Here is an 18,343-nt window from a genome sequence, read left to right on the forward strand (position 1 = left end):
AGATGAGCATTTTTTGACTCAGTCCCAAATCTTAAAGCAGAGGTTTATTGAAAAAGGATATCAAGCCTGCAAACTTGACCATACAATAACGGAAATTGGCACTCTCTCAGGAAGAATGTTTGAGGGATTCTGACAAGCAGAGGACACAAGGACACGAATGGAGTTTTATCTCACAGTTTAGTGCACAACACCGTGAGGTCGAACAGATTTTTAAAAAACATTGGCCAGTCCTGTGTATGGATAAGGTCCTGAGTGAAGTGCTGCCTGATACTCCAACCTTCATATATAGAAGGGGACCAACATTCGGAGATCAGGTTGTGAAAAAAGTATTGGACCCCCCAAAGAAGCCGAAGATGTTTTGGGATAAAACAGTAGGCTTCTTTGCATGTAGGAAGTGTAAGACCTGTAAACAGGTGAATACGCACTTGAGGAACTTTACCAACTTCACGTCCCCGTCTAATGGACAATCCTTTGAAATAAAGGATCTAATCACCTGCAGCAGCACACATGTTGTATACTGCTTGCAGTGTCCTTGTAACTTATTATACATCGGAAGGACCAAACGAACGATAACAGTCAGGGTATCAGAACACATTACCAATATCCGCAATGGCTTTAAGGATCACAGTGTTCCCCTCCATTTCCATGATTTCCATAACAGTGATCCCACCCATCTGAAATTTTGGGGGGTGGAGAAGGTAGAACCAGTGTGGAGGGGCTCGAATAGGGTCCGTGAAATATCAAAACGGGAAACACACTGGATCTACCTTACTGAATCTTTGCATCCCAAGGGCCTTAATGTGGACTTGGATATTAATTGCTTTATCAGCAATTATTGATATATTGATGCAGTTCATATCCTGGTCCCATTTTTTATTGTCCTTTTCATCTCTGTATTTTGTGTCCATTTTAGTGGATTTTAAAATATTTCAAATGTTCTATATAGTGTCTTTTGTCATTTTTGCTTTTAAATATCTGATTGGCTGCAGGTTTATTGCAATTTTAGATATTTATTAATTTCATCAATTTTTTTAGATAATTTATCATGCTAATGGGTCTGAGCTGTGACCTTTTTAGCTTATCTTAATTGTTGCGGATCCTTGTAAATTATCTATTATAATTATTTATCTGCTCATTTGCTATTTAATATTAATGTATCCTTTTTGATGCCGAACTTGATATATGGTTTTAGAATGAGTTTTATATATTGATATATGTAAAGTGAAAGGCATTCAGTGGAATATATGGATGCTGCATGTAAGTGCTCCAAATTACCATTAAGCTAATCAAACTGCCCTGTTATGGATATCCAGTTTGGTAAATAGGGTAGTGGTAATGGCAAGCGTTGTAATTACTTAGTTTGCTTAGTTTTAGCTGTAGCGTCAACCGGAAGTGATGTATGAATGTTATTTGCATAGCCGCAGTCCTGGCGGATGTGCGAGGACACGCATCGCGGTCTGGCAACCGGATGTCGTCATCGGCTACACATTTCCGGCGGGACGATAATTATGGCGCTGAGGCGCCGGGCGGAAGTACGAGTCCGTGGATCGAGGCGCCGATACCGGATGTCGTCATAGACAATGTACTTCCGGGTAATGCCGAGCATGGCGCAGCTGCGCATGCGCCGGCGTTATCATAAATAGTGATCGACCGCGCCGCGCACACAGGCTCTCAGTAGAAGTCAAGACGAAACGCGTCAGAGCTGATGTGCGCGGTCGCCCATCTCATCTACATCACGCCGGACATCATCCATGTTCCCTTTACTTTAAGGAATTGGAATTGATGGCCATCCAGCGTGCATATGTTTTGACTCAATGCCTTCATTAATGGCCTTCCTGTAAGTAGACATCTGGAGGGGAGAGGGGCTTAGTGTGCGTTTTCCATTAATAAATTGTTTTGCGGAATTACACTATTGTCGCCCCCACTCTGTTCATTTGCATGCGGTTCTGGACGGAGTAATATTTGGAAGGAATGAGCTAAGCGTTTCCAGCCTTGAGTCCTACGCCCGCTGATTGGTGGATACTTTGAAGGATCATTTTTCACCTTTGTCTGGTGAGTTTTGAGAATAGGGGGGGGGGGGAGCACCGAATGGTGGCGGAAGTTTGGTGGATTAGTCAAGACCCCTCACTTCCTTACCTTCTTTGATGGACTTTATGTGACCTATTGGCTTACAGACTGGATTGCTTATATATATATAATATACATATGGTTTTGAAGGACTTGTGTTGAAGCACTTGAGTTTTTTTTTAGCGCTGCTAGTGTTTTAGATATATTTTAGAGTTTTAAATATTCTTCAACACTTTTTTATTATCATTGTTTTTTTCTGTTGCCCAGTTGGTTTTCTTACAGTGCATGTAAGATTCCTTTCTCTGATGTGGGTACTGCATTGCCTTTTCTACGGTTGCGTCTCCCACCCCTCATGTCTATACTGCTTTGGGACATCCCAACAGTGATGACTTAGAGGAGGCGGCGACTGTCGGAGGACGTAAGAGAAAACTGAATTTTTGTAAAATCTTACCTGTAAAATTCCTTTCTCTGAGTCCTCCGACAGTCGCCGCCCCCGCCCCTCTTTTGGGGTTCTTATTACCTACTGCTATGCTACCAAACTGAGTTGGGAGTGGTGATGCAGGGGGGGTATTGACCATATGGGACAGCCCCCATGGGTGTGTATATGCTAATGCCTTTTGTCTTTGGACTAAGTCTATATGCCTAGCTATTCCTGCGGATGGGAAGTCAATACCCAATAGTGATGACTTAGAGGAGGCGGCGACTGTCGGAGGACTCAGAGAAAGGAATTTTACAGGTAAGATTTTACAAAAATTTCGTTATTTATTTCTAATGGTTGACCTAGGCCATTCTGTTAGATGACATAGCACAGAAATGTTTAAATGTAACACGTTCGCCATTTCATGAACCGTATAAAATATTCAGCATCCACAATACAATACCTTTACCACGTCGCACACCAAAGCAACTAGGATTCTGTGGTTCTGTATTAGTGGTTTGTGGGGTTTCTTGATATTTTTCAGCCTGTGGGATCTCACGATGAATGTGGTAGGAGAGATTCCTAAGCAGGCACACAACATTCTCCGCTAGCTAAAAATTAAAAGAAAGAGAAAACACATGACAAACATTTCTCACAGTACTTTGCATACGTGTTCACCATCTTTTTTATTCTAAAACCTTAAGTAGAATGAAGGGCATGTATCAAAGATGGAATTGACAGAAACTGATTAGTTATGCACAGCTCCCCCAGATTCTATCTTCAGTTTGTTTAGTTTACCCTAATATTAAAAAAAGTAGATTTTTGACTTACCGTAAAATCCTTTTCTCTGAAGTTCATTGACAGACGCAGCTCCATATTCTTCTTAACCATTGGGTTATGCTGCCCCCTACAGGAGTAGGACACAAGACAGGAAAAAAACTTTACCACGCCTATGGGGCAGTCCCTGCAGGCAAACACCCACTCAGTCTGCAATAGGATTCAGTTTTATATCAAGCAGTGTTTAGAAGAAAAAAAACCCATCAAACTCAGAAATAGAGGGGCGGGTGCTGTGTCTGTCAATGAACTTCAGAGAAAAAGATTTTACAGTAAGTCAAAAATCCAGTTTTCGTTATCGCTCATTGACCGACGCAGCTCCATATACTTCTTAATTAGGGATCGACGATATCAGTTTTTCGTTGCCGATACCGATATTTTGGCCATCGCATATCGGTATCGGCCGACATTTTGTACATCCTATGAATCCGAGACTAGTCTTCTCCTCCTCCAACAGTTAGGTGGTAATGCTCATGTAAGGGTAAAATGATGTCACATAGCATAATTTGGTTTACAAATGTTATTGAATATGCCACTCACATATGTTCAAATAAAGATATCAGCAATTCCACATTAGCAGTTCTGCTGGGAGATCGGTATCTCTCACCCACTTGCCATAAGTGATACCCAGGTGATACCGCTCCATTCGGCATTCACTCAATGTGACCTCAGAGATCGTACGCCGGACGGAGCAGTATCACCCTTGTGTCACTTATGGCAAGTGGGTGAGAGACGGATCGGTATTGGGTGGGTGGGAGATGGAGCGGGTGAGAGACAGAGCAGTATTGAGTGGATGCCGAACGGAGCAGTATCACCCGGGTATCACTTTCGGCAAGTGGGTGAGAGATACCGATCTGCCAGCAGATCTGCTAATGTTGAATTGCTTATATCTTTAATTTGTACATATGTGAGTGGCATATTCAATAACATTTGTAAACGGAATTATGGTATGTGACATAATTTTACTTTTACATGACCTATATTTGGAATAGCGACAATAGTGGCCAGTTCCGGGGCAGATACAGATTGATAGGCAAAAGTCAATATCGGCCCTCAATTTATCGGCCTTGCCGATAATCGGTCGATCCCTGTTCTTAATCATTGGGACGTCCCAAAGCAGTACTTTCATGAGGGAGGGAGAAACAATGCAGAGAAAAAACGCAATTCCCCATAGGCTAAACTAAGCCAACCAGTTAACCTGGAGCTCAACCAGGAAGAACTGGAGCTCACCTAGAATCATACACCCTCAAAGAGAATATTTTCGCTTTAAACAGCAGTTTAGCAACTGCTAAACCTTGCGGCCAAAAGAAGCATCCGAGTATGCAAACACATATACTTTGTAGAATTTATTGAACATGTGCACAGACGACCAAGTTGCCGCCTTGCAAACTTGCATTACTGACAACTGATGGATAAAAGCCCAAGAAGCACTCGGCACCCTAGTAGAATGTGCCTTCACAGGGAAAGGTGGTACCTGACCATTCAGTGATATAAGCCTGTACCACTGTCTGCCCCATCCATCTGGATAAGGTCGCAGCAGATGCATCCAATCCTTTCTGAGGTACGTCTGTAATGACAAAAAAAGTCAGATCTCCTAAAAAAACTCAGTAGCCGCCAGGTTAACCCTAATTGCCCGAACCACATCCAAAGAATGCCAGGCAATTTATTTGGCATGCATAGGCTTAGGACAGAGGGAAGGCAGTACAATGCAGGGTTCGTACACATTTTTACCAATAAAAATTCCATGACTTTTCCACGACTTCAAGTAAATATTCATGACCTAATGTTTCATGAAATGTCTATGTAACTATTGTAATTTAACCAATATTATCAACTATATTCGAATATACTGGAGAAAGAAAAAGATTTGATGGGCGCTCCTGCTTGGGGATAAAGCTTCAGTTCGGGCAGTCATGATGGATAGGTGCAGCCGGACTGGTATGGATGGCACAGAAGCACAAATGCGGCACTTACATCGAGGGCAGCTCTTTGTTAGGCCGAAGCAATAGTCCCACGAACAGGCAGAAAAGAGAGAAAGGCGCCACTCAGTGTAGCAGATGTAAATTATTTTATTGACACATATTAAAAACTTAGTTAGAGGTAAGCGTCTATCTTCATAGCTTGGCGTCCTTCCGGGTACGCTGTGTTTCCGTCCCTGAGGCTGGCCAGCAGCCGGGAGAGGACACTAGGGGAGAACCAATCAGGGGTCTCAGTCAGATCGGGACGGCGCTGAAGCGCATACTAGGGCTGAACGATATACGATGTGCACATCGACATCGTGCAGTGAACCTGAACGATAGTCACATCGCCGGGCATGCGATAGTGTGGAAGGCAGAGAAGTGTGTCCTATCACTCACAGCGCTGCCTACGGGAAGGGGGCACACAGGACATCTGCAGCCCGTCTCACTCACAGCGATCATCTCCTGTAAGAGCAGACACCTCTCTCCTCACATCTCACTGAGCATCCCCTCCCCTTGCACATGTTTGGATGTAAACAGACAGGCGGAGGGAGGGAGATTTCACTGCCAGAGCCGCGCTGATGATCTGAGGTCTGTGCATTGTTATAGATACAGTGGAGGGGGTGCACAGTAACCGGGAAGGGCAAGTAGCACACATGATGGGGGGGGGGGGGGCGCAAGAGGATATGTATTGGGAGAAGAGAGTACTTCTGCTAGTGGGGTGGGGGGGTCCTCTTAACCTGCTGTGATACTTCCCACCCAGTTCCCTACAGTAACATTAACCCTGTATGGTACAATAAGAAGGCTGCAGTACTGCCCTACATCACCTTAACCCTGTATGGTCAGAAAGTTGCACAGTCACACGTGATTGGTTTGCTGTGCCACTGCTCATGGCACTCACCGCTCAGTCACAGCCAACATTCATCACTACTAAAAATGTGCAACAAAGAGAATCCGCTGCAAAAAAATATCGAAATATATATCGTGGGAAAAAAAATATCGCAATGTGATTTTTTTTCAATATCGTGCAGCCCTAGCGCATACCTCAAAGGAATGCTGCACGAATGTGATGACGCGGGGGGCGGTAACCGGTTTCTGTACATGCGTGAACCGCTCCTTCTTCAGGGGTCTGAAGGAGCGGTTCATGCATGTTCCAAAACCGGTTACCGCCCCTCGTGTCAGGTTCGTGCGGCCCTCCACCGCTGCCTCAATCTGACTGAGACCCCTGATTGGTTCTCCCCTAGTGTCAACTCCCGGCTGCTGGCCAGCCTCAGGGATGGAAACACTGTGGACCCAGAAGGATGCCGAGCTATGAAGATAGACGCTTACCTTCATGTAAGTTTTTAATGTGTCAATAAAATGATTTACATATGCTACACTGAGTGGCGCCTTTCTCTCTTTTCTGCATATTCGAATATACAGTGATTGTGAAACACATTTCCATGACTTTTCCAAAACTTTGTGGTTTACATTATTTTTCAAAAAACTTTTCCAGGCCTGGAAATTGCCATTTTAAAATTCCACGACTTTTCCAAGTTTTTCATGACCGTACGAACCTTGTTGTAGGTCTTTCCTCATAGCTGATGTCCTCCATTCCCCCAATTATCTTTGTTGCCCTTCTCTGGACTCTCTAGTTCCAGCACATCCTTTCTCAGAACCGGCTCCCAGAACTGGATGGCACTCTCAATATGTGGCCGGACCAGAGTATTTTAGAGTGGGAGAATAGTTGATTTATCTCTGGAATGAATGCCACTTTTTATACATGCCAATATCTGGCTGGCTTTGCTTGCAGCAGCTTGACATTGCATGCCATTGCTAAGTCTGTTGTCTACTAGGACCCCTAGGTCCTTTACTATCTTCGATTCACCCAAAAGTTCACCCCCTAGCGAGTAACATGCGTTCGTTGTTCTGACACCTAAGTGCATTAACTTACATTTTTCAACATTAAACCTCATCTGCCATGTAGTTGCCCACCCCATTATTTTGTTCAGGTCTGCTTGTAAGGTTACCACGTCCTGCATAGAAGATATTGCCCTGCTTAGCTTCGTATCGTCTACAAATATCAAGATTGTGCTGGTTATACCATCCTTTAGGTCGTTTATGAATAAATTAAATTAAACAGGATTGGTCCCAGGACAGATCCTTGGGGGACCCTACTTTCCACACCTGAAAAATCTGAGTACTCTCCATTTAACACCACCCTCTGGGCTCACCCCTGGAGCCAGTTTTCAATCCAGGTAATCGCCCTCCTATGGGATGGTGACTGATTCCCTGGTAGAATTCATGGCCACTCTGAACATGAATGATAGAGTTATCCAATTGCAGTATGTTTTCAGTGATAGGGAGATACCCTTTTTGGATTTGAACATTAAAGTGAGTGGTGGTATCACTACCACTCACTTTAACCTCTTCCCGACCGCCCGCTGCCTTTTTACTGCGCAAACCAACGTAGACCTATGTCGGTCGCACGCCTGCAGCTAGGTAGCGAGCATGCGTTGCCGGCGGCGCAATTCTGCCCCCACTCGACAGGGGGGAAGCCGATGCACGGGGCAGGCGGCTCCCTTTGTCACCTGACACTCGTGATCGCTTCCTGCTGAGACTAAGAACGGTCTGCTGTTGTAAACACAGCTGACCGTTGTTCTCCCTGGAATGATCACAGAGTCCCTGTGATCCTTCTATATAGGATCACAGGTCTCTATGATCCATCTGGAAATAGTCGCAGCAGACGGAGGCAGCCCAAAGAGCGAAAACTTGCGAAAAGACTCGGTAGAATACACCCTGATCGCCCGAACAACATCCAGGGTATGCAGAGCAAATTCCTTAGGATGTTTAGGCTTAGAGCACAAGGAAGGTTAACACAATGTCCTCATTCAGGTGAAAACTGGAAACCACCTTCGGCAGGAAAGACGGATCCGGCCGAAGTACCACCTTGTCCTTGTGAATCACCAGATAAGAAGGACAAGACAAGACAGTGCCGCCAGTTCCGACATCCTGCATGCAGAAATGATAGCCACCAAGAAGGCGAACAGAAGGGGACAAGGTAGACTTCTGAAAATTGATGGTCCACCCGAACTCCTGGAGCGTCTGAACGGTGATCGACAGATCGCGTAGCAGAGTGGCACTGGAGCTCAGCCTGAATAGGAGATCGTCCAGGTAACCGAGGATGGCAATCCCCTGTACCCGCAACAAGGCTAGAACAGGAGCCAAAACTTTGGTAAAAACCCTTGGAGCCGAAGCGAGGCTGAAAGCAAATGCCACGAACTGATAGTGCTCCTCCGCTATTGCGAATCGGAGGTACCTCCGATGACCATCATAAATAGGGATGTGTAGAGATACCCAACGGGGAAGGGGCCTGCTAATGGCACCAGTCCTGACTGCAGGCTAGAACGCCGGAACGCCGTCCACAGAGATGAGCAAGAAATTGCTCGATCCTCCGGCCTCCACCCTCGCCTGATCGACCCCCACCAACCCTCCTTGCACCCCCAGCTAGGACCAGAATGATGGCATTGATCTGGTTCCTACGGATCTGCTGGAGTCCAGCTGTACCTCGGAGTAACCTCACCTGAATGCTGCAACCGCCGTGGAGGAAGCCGCTGTGAGGGAAGAGAGGGCGGCCACTCGCTCGGCATCTAACAGACACATCGGGGAAGCAGCAGCCGACTGTAGCAGCCAATCCGGGGATAGCCGCCACGAAGACAGAGAGGACAGAGAGGCCTGTCACTAGTGAGCAGCGAGCAGCGCTAAACGGATCCTCGGTCGGTCGGGAGACACAGCAGCAAAAGGACAGCTGACAGTTACCATCACTCCGTGCGGGACGCGACTTGGATTAAGCCGCAAGGGACTGGTGAGAGGGTAAAGGCCCCCCCCCCCCAATTTTTTCAAGTCTTTATCTTGCTTATCCTCTGTGCTGTATTAACTGTATACCCAGTCTAAAGCAAACTCTATCAAATCCCATATGGGGAGATTGTGACTGATTAAAAATTATACCAGGATAAGAAACCCTCTGTGTATAACACCCCCTCTCCCTGGAGGGACATGCCATATTCCACCATTTGAGGAAAGGACCCAACAAGGGAGTCCCCCTAATAGTGTTTACTATTGGCTTGGCACCGGGGTGTTTGTTGCCCGGGGGGCCATAAGTGGGAAAGCAACGAGGAAAAAAAAAACGCTGCATCCTAGGACTCATATCTAGGCTTAAAGACCCGTTTGTGACACTGACCACCTTGAGAAACTGGTATAAGTAATATAGGAGGGACCCCTACATAAGATCCTACGGGACCACCCCCCTAAAAGGTTGACACACTAGAGGTCTCTACTACACAAATCTTGTATACTCTCCTACGCATTACAGGATTGGCATCTACCACAGGCTGCTACTTAAAGACTCCTTAAGGAGAGTCCTTTTGTAAATATCTGATTTCCTAAGGGGCAATTGCATATCAATAAATCTTGCAAGAGAGACATTGTAAGTTGAAAGACCTACTCAGGAGTGTAAAATACCCTCCTCATCTCTCTTTTTTTTTTTGTGAGAGATTGGGGTAAAAGGGGCTATAAATGGGGAAGCAGTGAAGGTTGGAAGCGCACCACGTAGAAATCACTCTTTCCCTAGTATCAGCTGTTGGTTGAGGGGCAAATTCCTGCTCCTAGGAGGGAAGGTGATTTTTAAAAGAAAAAGAAAAAACGCACCAACCTAGGCCCCACACCCTGGATTAATAATACACCCTTGAGTAATAATACCCCCTGAGACTGAGCTACCGGTTACTCTGGAAAAAATAACATTGCTAAAAATACAGGAGACAACTTTATAAAAGTCTACATGGGACGCGCCCCAAAAGATTATTTCTTTAGAACCTTTATTATATAAACTCCAGAAATTGGGAATGCTCTCCTAGATATTAAAAGTCCTAGGCTCTCCCATAGGCAACTCCCAAAAGACTGGAGGAGGAACACCAGACAATCTCCAGGGGATATTATCGGATTCTAGGGGGTCACGTTAGCCCCGAGTGAAGCAGTAAGGGAACAGACATAAGCAATAGTCCTATAAAAAAGGAACCAAACATGTCTAAAATTAAGAACAAACAGACAAAGGAGATGACAGGGAAACCTGCAAAAATCACGGCTAGCCCGGGGACTATTAAAATGTACATGACCCAGGAAGGGAAAGGTCAAAACGAAACATCTGAAACCCAACCAGTGGTGAGACCCAAACTAGTGATGAAAATAGAAGGACTAAAGGAACAAAAATGTATTAGGTGTAACAGGAGAGGAAAGCCTAGACCTCTCTAGAGAGAGTACACTAACAGAGGACACTGATTCTGGGAAGGAAGAAGACCTAAAGATGAACGATCAGAAATGACGGAAATGTTCTCGAACCTGGATAGATCAATCAAAACCGAAATGGCCATCTTATATAGAGATCTGGGACATACACTGACAAGAGTAGAAGAAAATGAAAGGAAGATAAATACCCATGGGAAAAAGTTATCAAACCTAAATGAACAAATGAAGAAATTGCAACTAGAACAGAGGAATATCCTTTATAAGATGGAGGATCAGGAGAATAGAAACAGAAGGAAGAACTTGCGGATTAGAGGTCTCCCAGAAAAAGATAAAGAAGAAAAATTACAACAAATGCTTGAAAGCGTACTGAACCCGATTCTTGGGAATCCAACCACAGATAAAATAGAATTTGAAAGAGTACACAGACTACGGAAACCTCTAAATGTCCCCAAAGAAAAACCAAGAGATGTCATAGCGAGATTTCATAAATATGAAGTGAGAGCTCAAATCTGGGAAAAGATGAGAGACAGGCCAATATTGAGATATGAGGGAGAAGACCTACAAATTTTTCCAGATCTCTCACAGAATACACTGAACAGAAAGCGCATCTTAAAACCGGTCGTAGAAGAGCTAAAAAAGCAAAATATACAGTATTTTTGGAGTCATCCGCCGGGATTGGGAGCACGAAGAGAAGGAAAGACGAGCATACTGAGGTTTCCTAAAGACATTCCGACCTTCTGTGAGACTCTAAAGATACCAGAAATAATAGTCCCAGGATGGAGATGGATAGAACAAGAAAATCCTGCGGAAGAATCTGAGGAAGAAATTCTGTGGAAGGAAAAGAAAAAGAAGGATACGAAAACCAAAGAAAAAAGAAATTAATAGACCAGACTGGGGGACTCAGGGGTGAGGGGGTGAGGGGGGGAGGGCGGAGGAGGTAAAAGGGGGAAATAGAGAAGAAATCGACAAGGGCGGCATCATGGCGGGACAGCAGGTGGGAACCTTCCTACCCAAATATGGGAGGGAAGGACGGGAAGGGCGAGCAGAGGCGGAGCTCAACCCGGGGTGAATGTCGATTGAAATGGAGGTGAATCGACTACCCTAGTAAAGGGGAAAGAGAACTAGGGACCCACAGGGATTGAGAGTGGGGGAGGTGGGGGGAGGGGAGAGGGGCAGGGAGGGAGGGGGAGAGTAGAAAAAACAATGATAAGAAAGAACCCGGCCTGTAAAATTAATTATCTCTGGTTCCTAATGTGGGAACATACTCTTGGATACAGAACCCCAGGCAAATTCAATAAAAGCAAATAAGTGTAGTAAACTACTTATCATATATAATGTAAGAGGAATGAATTCACCCATGAAGAGACAAAAAATCTTAGGGAAAATCAAGTACCTAAAAGCAGATGTTCTATTCTTACAAGAGACCCATATAACGCATGAATCAAATATCAGACTGTATTCCCCTAGTCATCCTACGTGGTTCTATGCAGACACATTTAAAAAAAAAAAAATCTAGTGGGGTAGCTATCGGCCTCGCCAGAGGGACTAGATTTATCCTAGATGACAGGCTAGCCAACCCGGACGGCAGATTCCTCTTCCTGAAGGGGACACTAAATGGAGAAGAGGTTACACTAGTAAATATATATAGCCCCAATGAGGGACAAATAGCCTTCCTAGGGAAGATCTTAGGGAAACAATCAAACTTTAAGAAAGGAGGGGTGATCTTAGCCGGGGACCTCAACCTGAGCCTCGATCCAAAAATAGATAATGTATCACGATACCAAAGGTTTTCGAATCATCAGAATAAGGAACTTAGGACAAAATTATATCAAAATCAACTAGCAGATATTTGGAGAATACTCAACCCAAAAGAGAGAGATTATACTTATTATTCAAATGTACATAAGACATACTCTAGAATCGATTATTTTCTAATTGAACACAGATGGATCGAGAAAGTATCAGAGGCAAGGGTTGGGATTAGGACCTGCTCAGATCACTCCCCCATCTCAGTAAAAATAAAAATGGGTAAAGAACTAACCAAAAGACCTAACTGGAAAATTAACGAGGATTTGATCAGAGATAAAAAATGGGGAAAGGAAATAGAAAAAGAACTTGAATTTTACTTTCAAAATAATGACATCGAAGAAACACCCAAAAACATATGGGAGGCACAAAAAGCATACATGCGAGGTATACTAATTTCAAAAGGAGCACAGAGGGAAAAAGAAAGATCGGAAAAAAAAGACAGTTTAATGAGAGATATATACGATCTAGAACAAAAACAAAAAAAATAACATTAATAAATAAAAAAATCTATCTATGTTAGAAAAGAAAAGAGAAGACCTAAAAGAACTATTAGAACAAGAAACTAGACAAGAATTTAATAAAGTAGCAAGAGAGAAATACGTAGAGGGAAATAAGATAGGAAAAACCTGGCAAGAATTCTTAAAAAAAAAAAAAAAGTCAATAAACTTCATAGATAAGATCAGAAATAAAGGGGGGGACTTGGTCCACTCATCTGCTGAGATAGCAGGCAAGTTCCAAAAATATTATGGAAATCTATAAGGGGGGTAGGTAAACAGGAAAATAACCCCGATAGGGAAGAGAAGATTAAAGACTATCTGGAAAATGCAAAAATGAAAAAAAAAAAAAAAGGAAAAAATACTCCTTGAAGCACCAATCACAGAACAAGAACTAGAAAAAGCCATAAAAGATACCCCCCGCAGGGAAAAGCCCAGGACCTGATGGTTTCACCATCAGTTATTACAAACAATATAAAGATCTCCTGATCCCAAGATTAAGAGGGTATATGAATGGTCTGGGTTCCCAGTTTAATATGAGTAAAGAGGCACTCCAAGCGGCGATAACAGTTATTTTAAAAGAAGAGAAAGATCCAACGCTGTGCTCAAGTTACAGGCCCATTTCCCTCTTGAATGCTGATACAAAGTTATTTACGAAAATATTAGCAACTAGAATGAAAGGGCTGATGGAAGAGTGGATCCATGATGACCAGGTGGGCTTCATACCCGGTAGACAAGGGAAAGACAATGGGATTAGAACAACCCTACTAATAGATCAAATGTTAAAAAACAGGAACTCCAGTTTGATACGGTCGATTGATGCTGAAAAAGCATTCGACAGGGTCAACTGGGAGTTCATGTTGAGAACTTTAGAAGAAATGGGCATTGGTCCCAGAATGATGGCATGGATCGGCACCCTGTACAGCAAACCATCAGCAAAAATAAAAATAAATGGGACAATGTCCGAATCCTTTGACATGTACAATGGAACGACATGTACATGTCCCCTGTCTCCAATGTTGTTTGTGATTTCTTTGGAGCCCCTGTTGGCAACAATGAGAGAATGCCCAGATATTAAGGGAGTGGCGGTTGGGGGAGTGGAGCATAAAGTAGCGGCATTTGCCGATGATTTATTGCTCTATGTCTCCAACCCAAGGATCTCCCTGCCAAACAATCAAAATCTTTAAGCAATATGGAGAACTCTCAAATTTAAAAATTAACCAAACTAAATCTGAAATATTAAGCATCAAAATGAGCACTCAAGAGAGAACAGGGTTAAAAACTGAATTCCCTTTTGCCTGGAGAAGTGAGGACTTAAAATATTTAGGAATTAAATTAACACCTACGCCAGAAAAATTATACACGGCTAACTTCCTCCCATTATTGAATGAAATAAAAGCTGAAATAAATAGATTAAATCCAAGAGCTATATCATGGATGGGTAGAATAAATATAATAAAAATGGGGATCCTCCCTGTTACCAAAAATCTATGAGAGTTAATCTATCTCAGACAATATTTGGGTTAATAATGAGAGTTCTATGACTGTGTGAAAACTTTAACACAACAATTATTTATTCGTATAAGGTTTGCACAGCCTACGTAATTTACAACAATAATAACTATTGTACATACTACACAATGTATAATTTCCCTAGTTTAACTGAACAAATACAATGCATAGAGTATAGACTCATATACACACACTATGACCGACACAAATAAAATATACAATGTACCCTTAATCCTTACTCCATAATTACCTCTAGTGCTGGCTCTCGCTCTCCCATGCCAAACAGGAAGTCACCCTGTCTCACCGAACCTAATATAGACCCATATCCCATAGCCTTGTATAGGGCCATTCTCATTGGTTCAGCTATCTTGCTTGTCACTTCCTGTGGGCCTATCTCTTCCCAGATTGGACCATTTCCCCCTCCCATAGTTACGCCTCTTTCTAACCACCCCTCTATGTTGGTGGGGGCCATTATTCATAACTGCAGAGTGGCTCTGAAATTGCTACTTAAGATATGCAATCTTTATTCTAGAGACATGTGGTCTACCCCTCCCCAGATGGCTTATCCTCATTGCATATCTTAATGAGAGTCTTGATATGGAGGGATACCACTCAGGGCGGGGATGTCAGTCTATTCATCCTCGTCTATTGGCACCAGGATGTCTAACACCCAGAGATGAGATTGCAGGGTGCCACCACTGGCTCCCTCCCGGCTATACGAAAAATCAAATTCACACAGACTAGATAACAAGGTATTCACTTTATGTGTTTACACGTCAATAGCCAGCTGGCCTTTCAAAGGAATGTGTTACCCTGGATTCCTAAAACCAGTCCGTCTGGCTCACGCACATCTATCTACACTAAAATTCCCAAGTATGAGTTTGCAATCAAAAATGGGTACCTTTACTACTTTCATTAATATATATATATTTACAATTACTGATGGAGTTTTATACATAAACCCCTCATCCTCACAACACGGTAAGAGATTACGCCTAAACCCCATATGGCAACATCCCAAAAATCTCATATAAAGTTCCAAATGATACCAATACAGATCCCGGAGGCATTTTTTAGGACACTAAAGGCACTAATAATTAAGTTTATTTGGAAAAATAAAAAAACAAGGATAAAATACACAACATTAAGTAGAAGTAAAAACGAGGGGGGACTTGCACTACCAGACATTAAAATATATTACCAAGCTTCAATTCTTACACGGGTGATGGAATGGGGGAAAAAGAGAGTAGGAAAAATTGGGTTAAAATGGAAAACACAATAAGTGGTACAAAATTAGGTAAAATTATTTGGATCCCACCAAAATACAGAGAATTGAAAAATGACACACACACCATTACACGACAAGCACTTAAAGTGTGGGATCTAATATATAATAGAGGAAAAGGGGAGTATAATTCACCATTAATTCCATTACAGGACACAAAATTTTTCGCACCGGGAGAAGGGAAAGAACATGGAAATTGGCTAGGAGAAGGAGATATCAGATTAAAAGATATAATGGAGAGGGGGGAAAATAATTACGTTTCCCGAGCTCAAAAAAAAGAAAATCATTTGGAACTTAGATGAGTGGAGATATCGCCAACTTAAACACTTTGTGGCATCTTTATCCCATCCAATTAGAGATAGAAACGAGTTTAACCCATATGAACAAATATGTACATCCGAAAAGAACAAGAATAACATCTCAAATATCTATAAAATATTGAATGAGGGTATGAGGGTATGCAGATAGCCCACCCGACGGTGGAGAAATGGGAGAACGAACTGGGCGCTCGAAGAGAGGGAGTCCAGTGGGATAAATGTGTAAGGTTGGTACATAATTCCGCGATAGATACAAGTACAGCGGAAATGAACTATAAATTGATCTCAAGGTGGTATAAAACCCCAGATGAAGTGGGGAGATACCATCAGGATTATGTTGGAGAGGATGTAAGGTTTTGGGTACTATTGGTGGTACACTTATGGTGGGAATGTCCAAAAATTAACAAATATTGGGAGGAGGTATTGCTATCAATTAAAAGAATTACTAACATAGAGGTCAAAGCAGATCCATGGACATGTCTTTTCCACGGGACGTCAATGTCGATTAAACAATATAAAAAAACCTTAATACCCCACTTGCTAAATTCAGCAAAAAGTTTAATTCCATTGAACTGGAAGAAAATAGAAGCCCCGTCATATAAAGAATGGGTGGAGCGGGTGGAGAAAACAAGAAAGTTAGAATTACTAAGGCCCTGGGGAGAACAAGAGTATGAAAGAGTAGAGATTTGGGAAGTGTGGCAAGAATATAAAAGAATATAAAAAGGAAATTTAAGGGTGCACCGAATGTCTTTTGGAAAGGGGAGGGAGGGCGGGTGGTCTGTGGGGGGGATAATTAAGGTTGTTGTATGTTTTATGCACATAGTTTAGTTATGTCCTCCCCTTTCAGGGAGGGATTGAAATAATAAATTTTGTATGCTGAAAATTTTCAATAAAAAAATAAATAAATAGGGATGTGTAGATACGCATCCTTGAGGTCGATGGAAGCCAGGAAATCTCCTGGACTCAGGGATGCCACCACCGACCGGAGGGACTCCATTCGGAACTTCTGGATCCGTACAAAGCGGTTTAGAAACTTTAAGTCCAGAATCGGACGCACCTTGCCCTCCTTTCTGGGCACTGTGAACAGATTCGAGTAAAAACCCCGAAACCTGTCCCGATGATGCACCGGGACAACCACCCCTTGGGCGAGGAGATCCTGAACCGCCCGATGGAGATCTCGGAAACGATCTGGGGGTCAAATGAAGATTGGAAGGAAAGAATCTGTCTGCTGGGTGTGATCGAAACTCGATCTTGTACCCTGAACGAATGAGTTCTTGAACCCACCTGTCCTGAATCTTGGCCAGCCAAGGCTCGGGGAAAACGGCGCAGACGTCCCCCCACCCCGGAAACAGGTGAGGGCCCCCCTTCGGGTCGAGGCGGACTAAGCCGCCGTGCCAGTGTGGGCGGCTTTTGACTTGCCGCCCAAGGCTTCTTCTGGCCACCAGAGGCCTTGAAGGACTTAACTTTGTCTTGTGCCTTGAAGGCACAAAAGGACCCCTGGTTAGGTTTAAAGGAGGGACCCCGCTTGCCACGGAAAGATTTTCCCCTAGACAGAGTGCTCGTGCCCCAGTGATCGCCTTGACCAGTTCATCCAGAGAGTCCCCAAAAAGACGACTCCCCGCATAAGGGATGTCAGACACTGTCTTCTTGGAAGACTGGTCGGCCAACCAGCTTTTCAACCAAACAATGTGACCAATTCGTAACTGCGACTGCAGAAAGTCGTGCGACTAAAGGAGCCTCATCCAAGGCCGCGTCACACAGGTATAAAACAGCCTGACCTATTTGATCCACCTTCTCCAGCGCAGCAGGAGAGTCAGCAATCAGAGTGCCCTTAAGCGCCTTGGCCCACTCCACAACCGCCTGAGAGATCATTACCGAAGCGAACACTGGTTTTAGCAAGGAACCCGCAACTAGGTAGATGTGGCGGGTAAGAGTTTCCACCCGCCTATCCGCCGGGTCTTTAAACACCGGAGAATCCTCCGCGGGCATTAAAGTGGCTTTATTTAACCTGGACACAGTGTGGTCCACCTTAGGAGCCGCAGTCCAGCGAGAATCTACCGGATCCGCGAAAGGATAACGGTACTGAAATCTCTTGGGCACCACAAAATTACATTTTAAATGACGCCATTGTTCATTCACGGTATCGTGAAACTCTGCGGGACAAGGAAAAACCTGACCCGATTCTTGGGCTTTGCGGGTCCCAAAGGAAGACCGCTTACCCGACAGGTGGGGCTCATTAAATTTAAAGTGTTCTTAACAGAGCTAATAAGCGCAGACACCGCAGCGCGTTCCCTTGCTGATCCGGAGGGGGAATCCTCCTCCTCCACATTCGACTGAGGACAGAGACCCTTCAGGGGGTACACTGTCCG

General features: G+C 43.8%; 1 protein-coding gene across 5 annotated transcripts in view; it reads right to left on the reverse strand.

Moving 5' to 3' along the window:
• The window catches only part of LOC309562497 (catenin delta-1-like), a 707,773-nt gene that overhangs the window by 448,067 nt on the left and 241,363 nt on the right, over window positions 1-18,343 (reverse strand). For all 5 annotated transcript variants that reach the window (XM_082266730.1, XM_082266729.1, XM_082266728.1 and 2 more), the window contains one exon: window positions 2,949-3,096. In XM_082266730.1, coding sequence (XP_082122856.1) covers window positions 2,949-3,096 — 148 coding nt within the window. The remainder of the gene's footprint in view (window positions 1-2,948; window positions 3,097-18,343) is intronic.

This window comes from Pelophylax lessonae (genome assembly GCF_965119305.1).
Source record: "Pelophylax lessonae genome assembly, chromosome: 9".
Taxonomy (NCBI): Eukaryota; Metazoa; Chordata; class Amphibia; order Anura; family Ranidae; genus Pelophylax; species Pelophylax lessonae.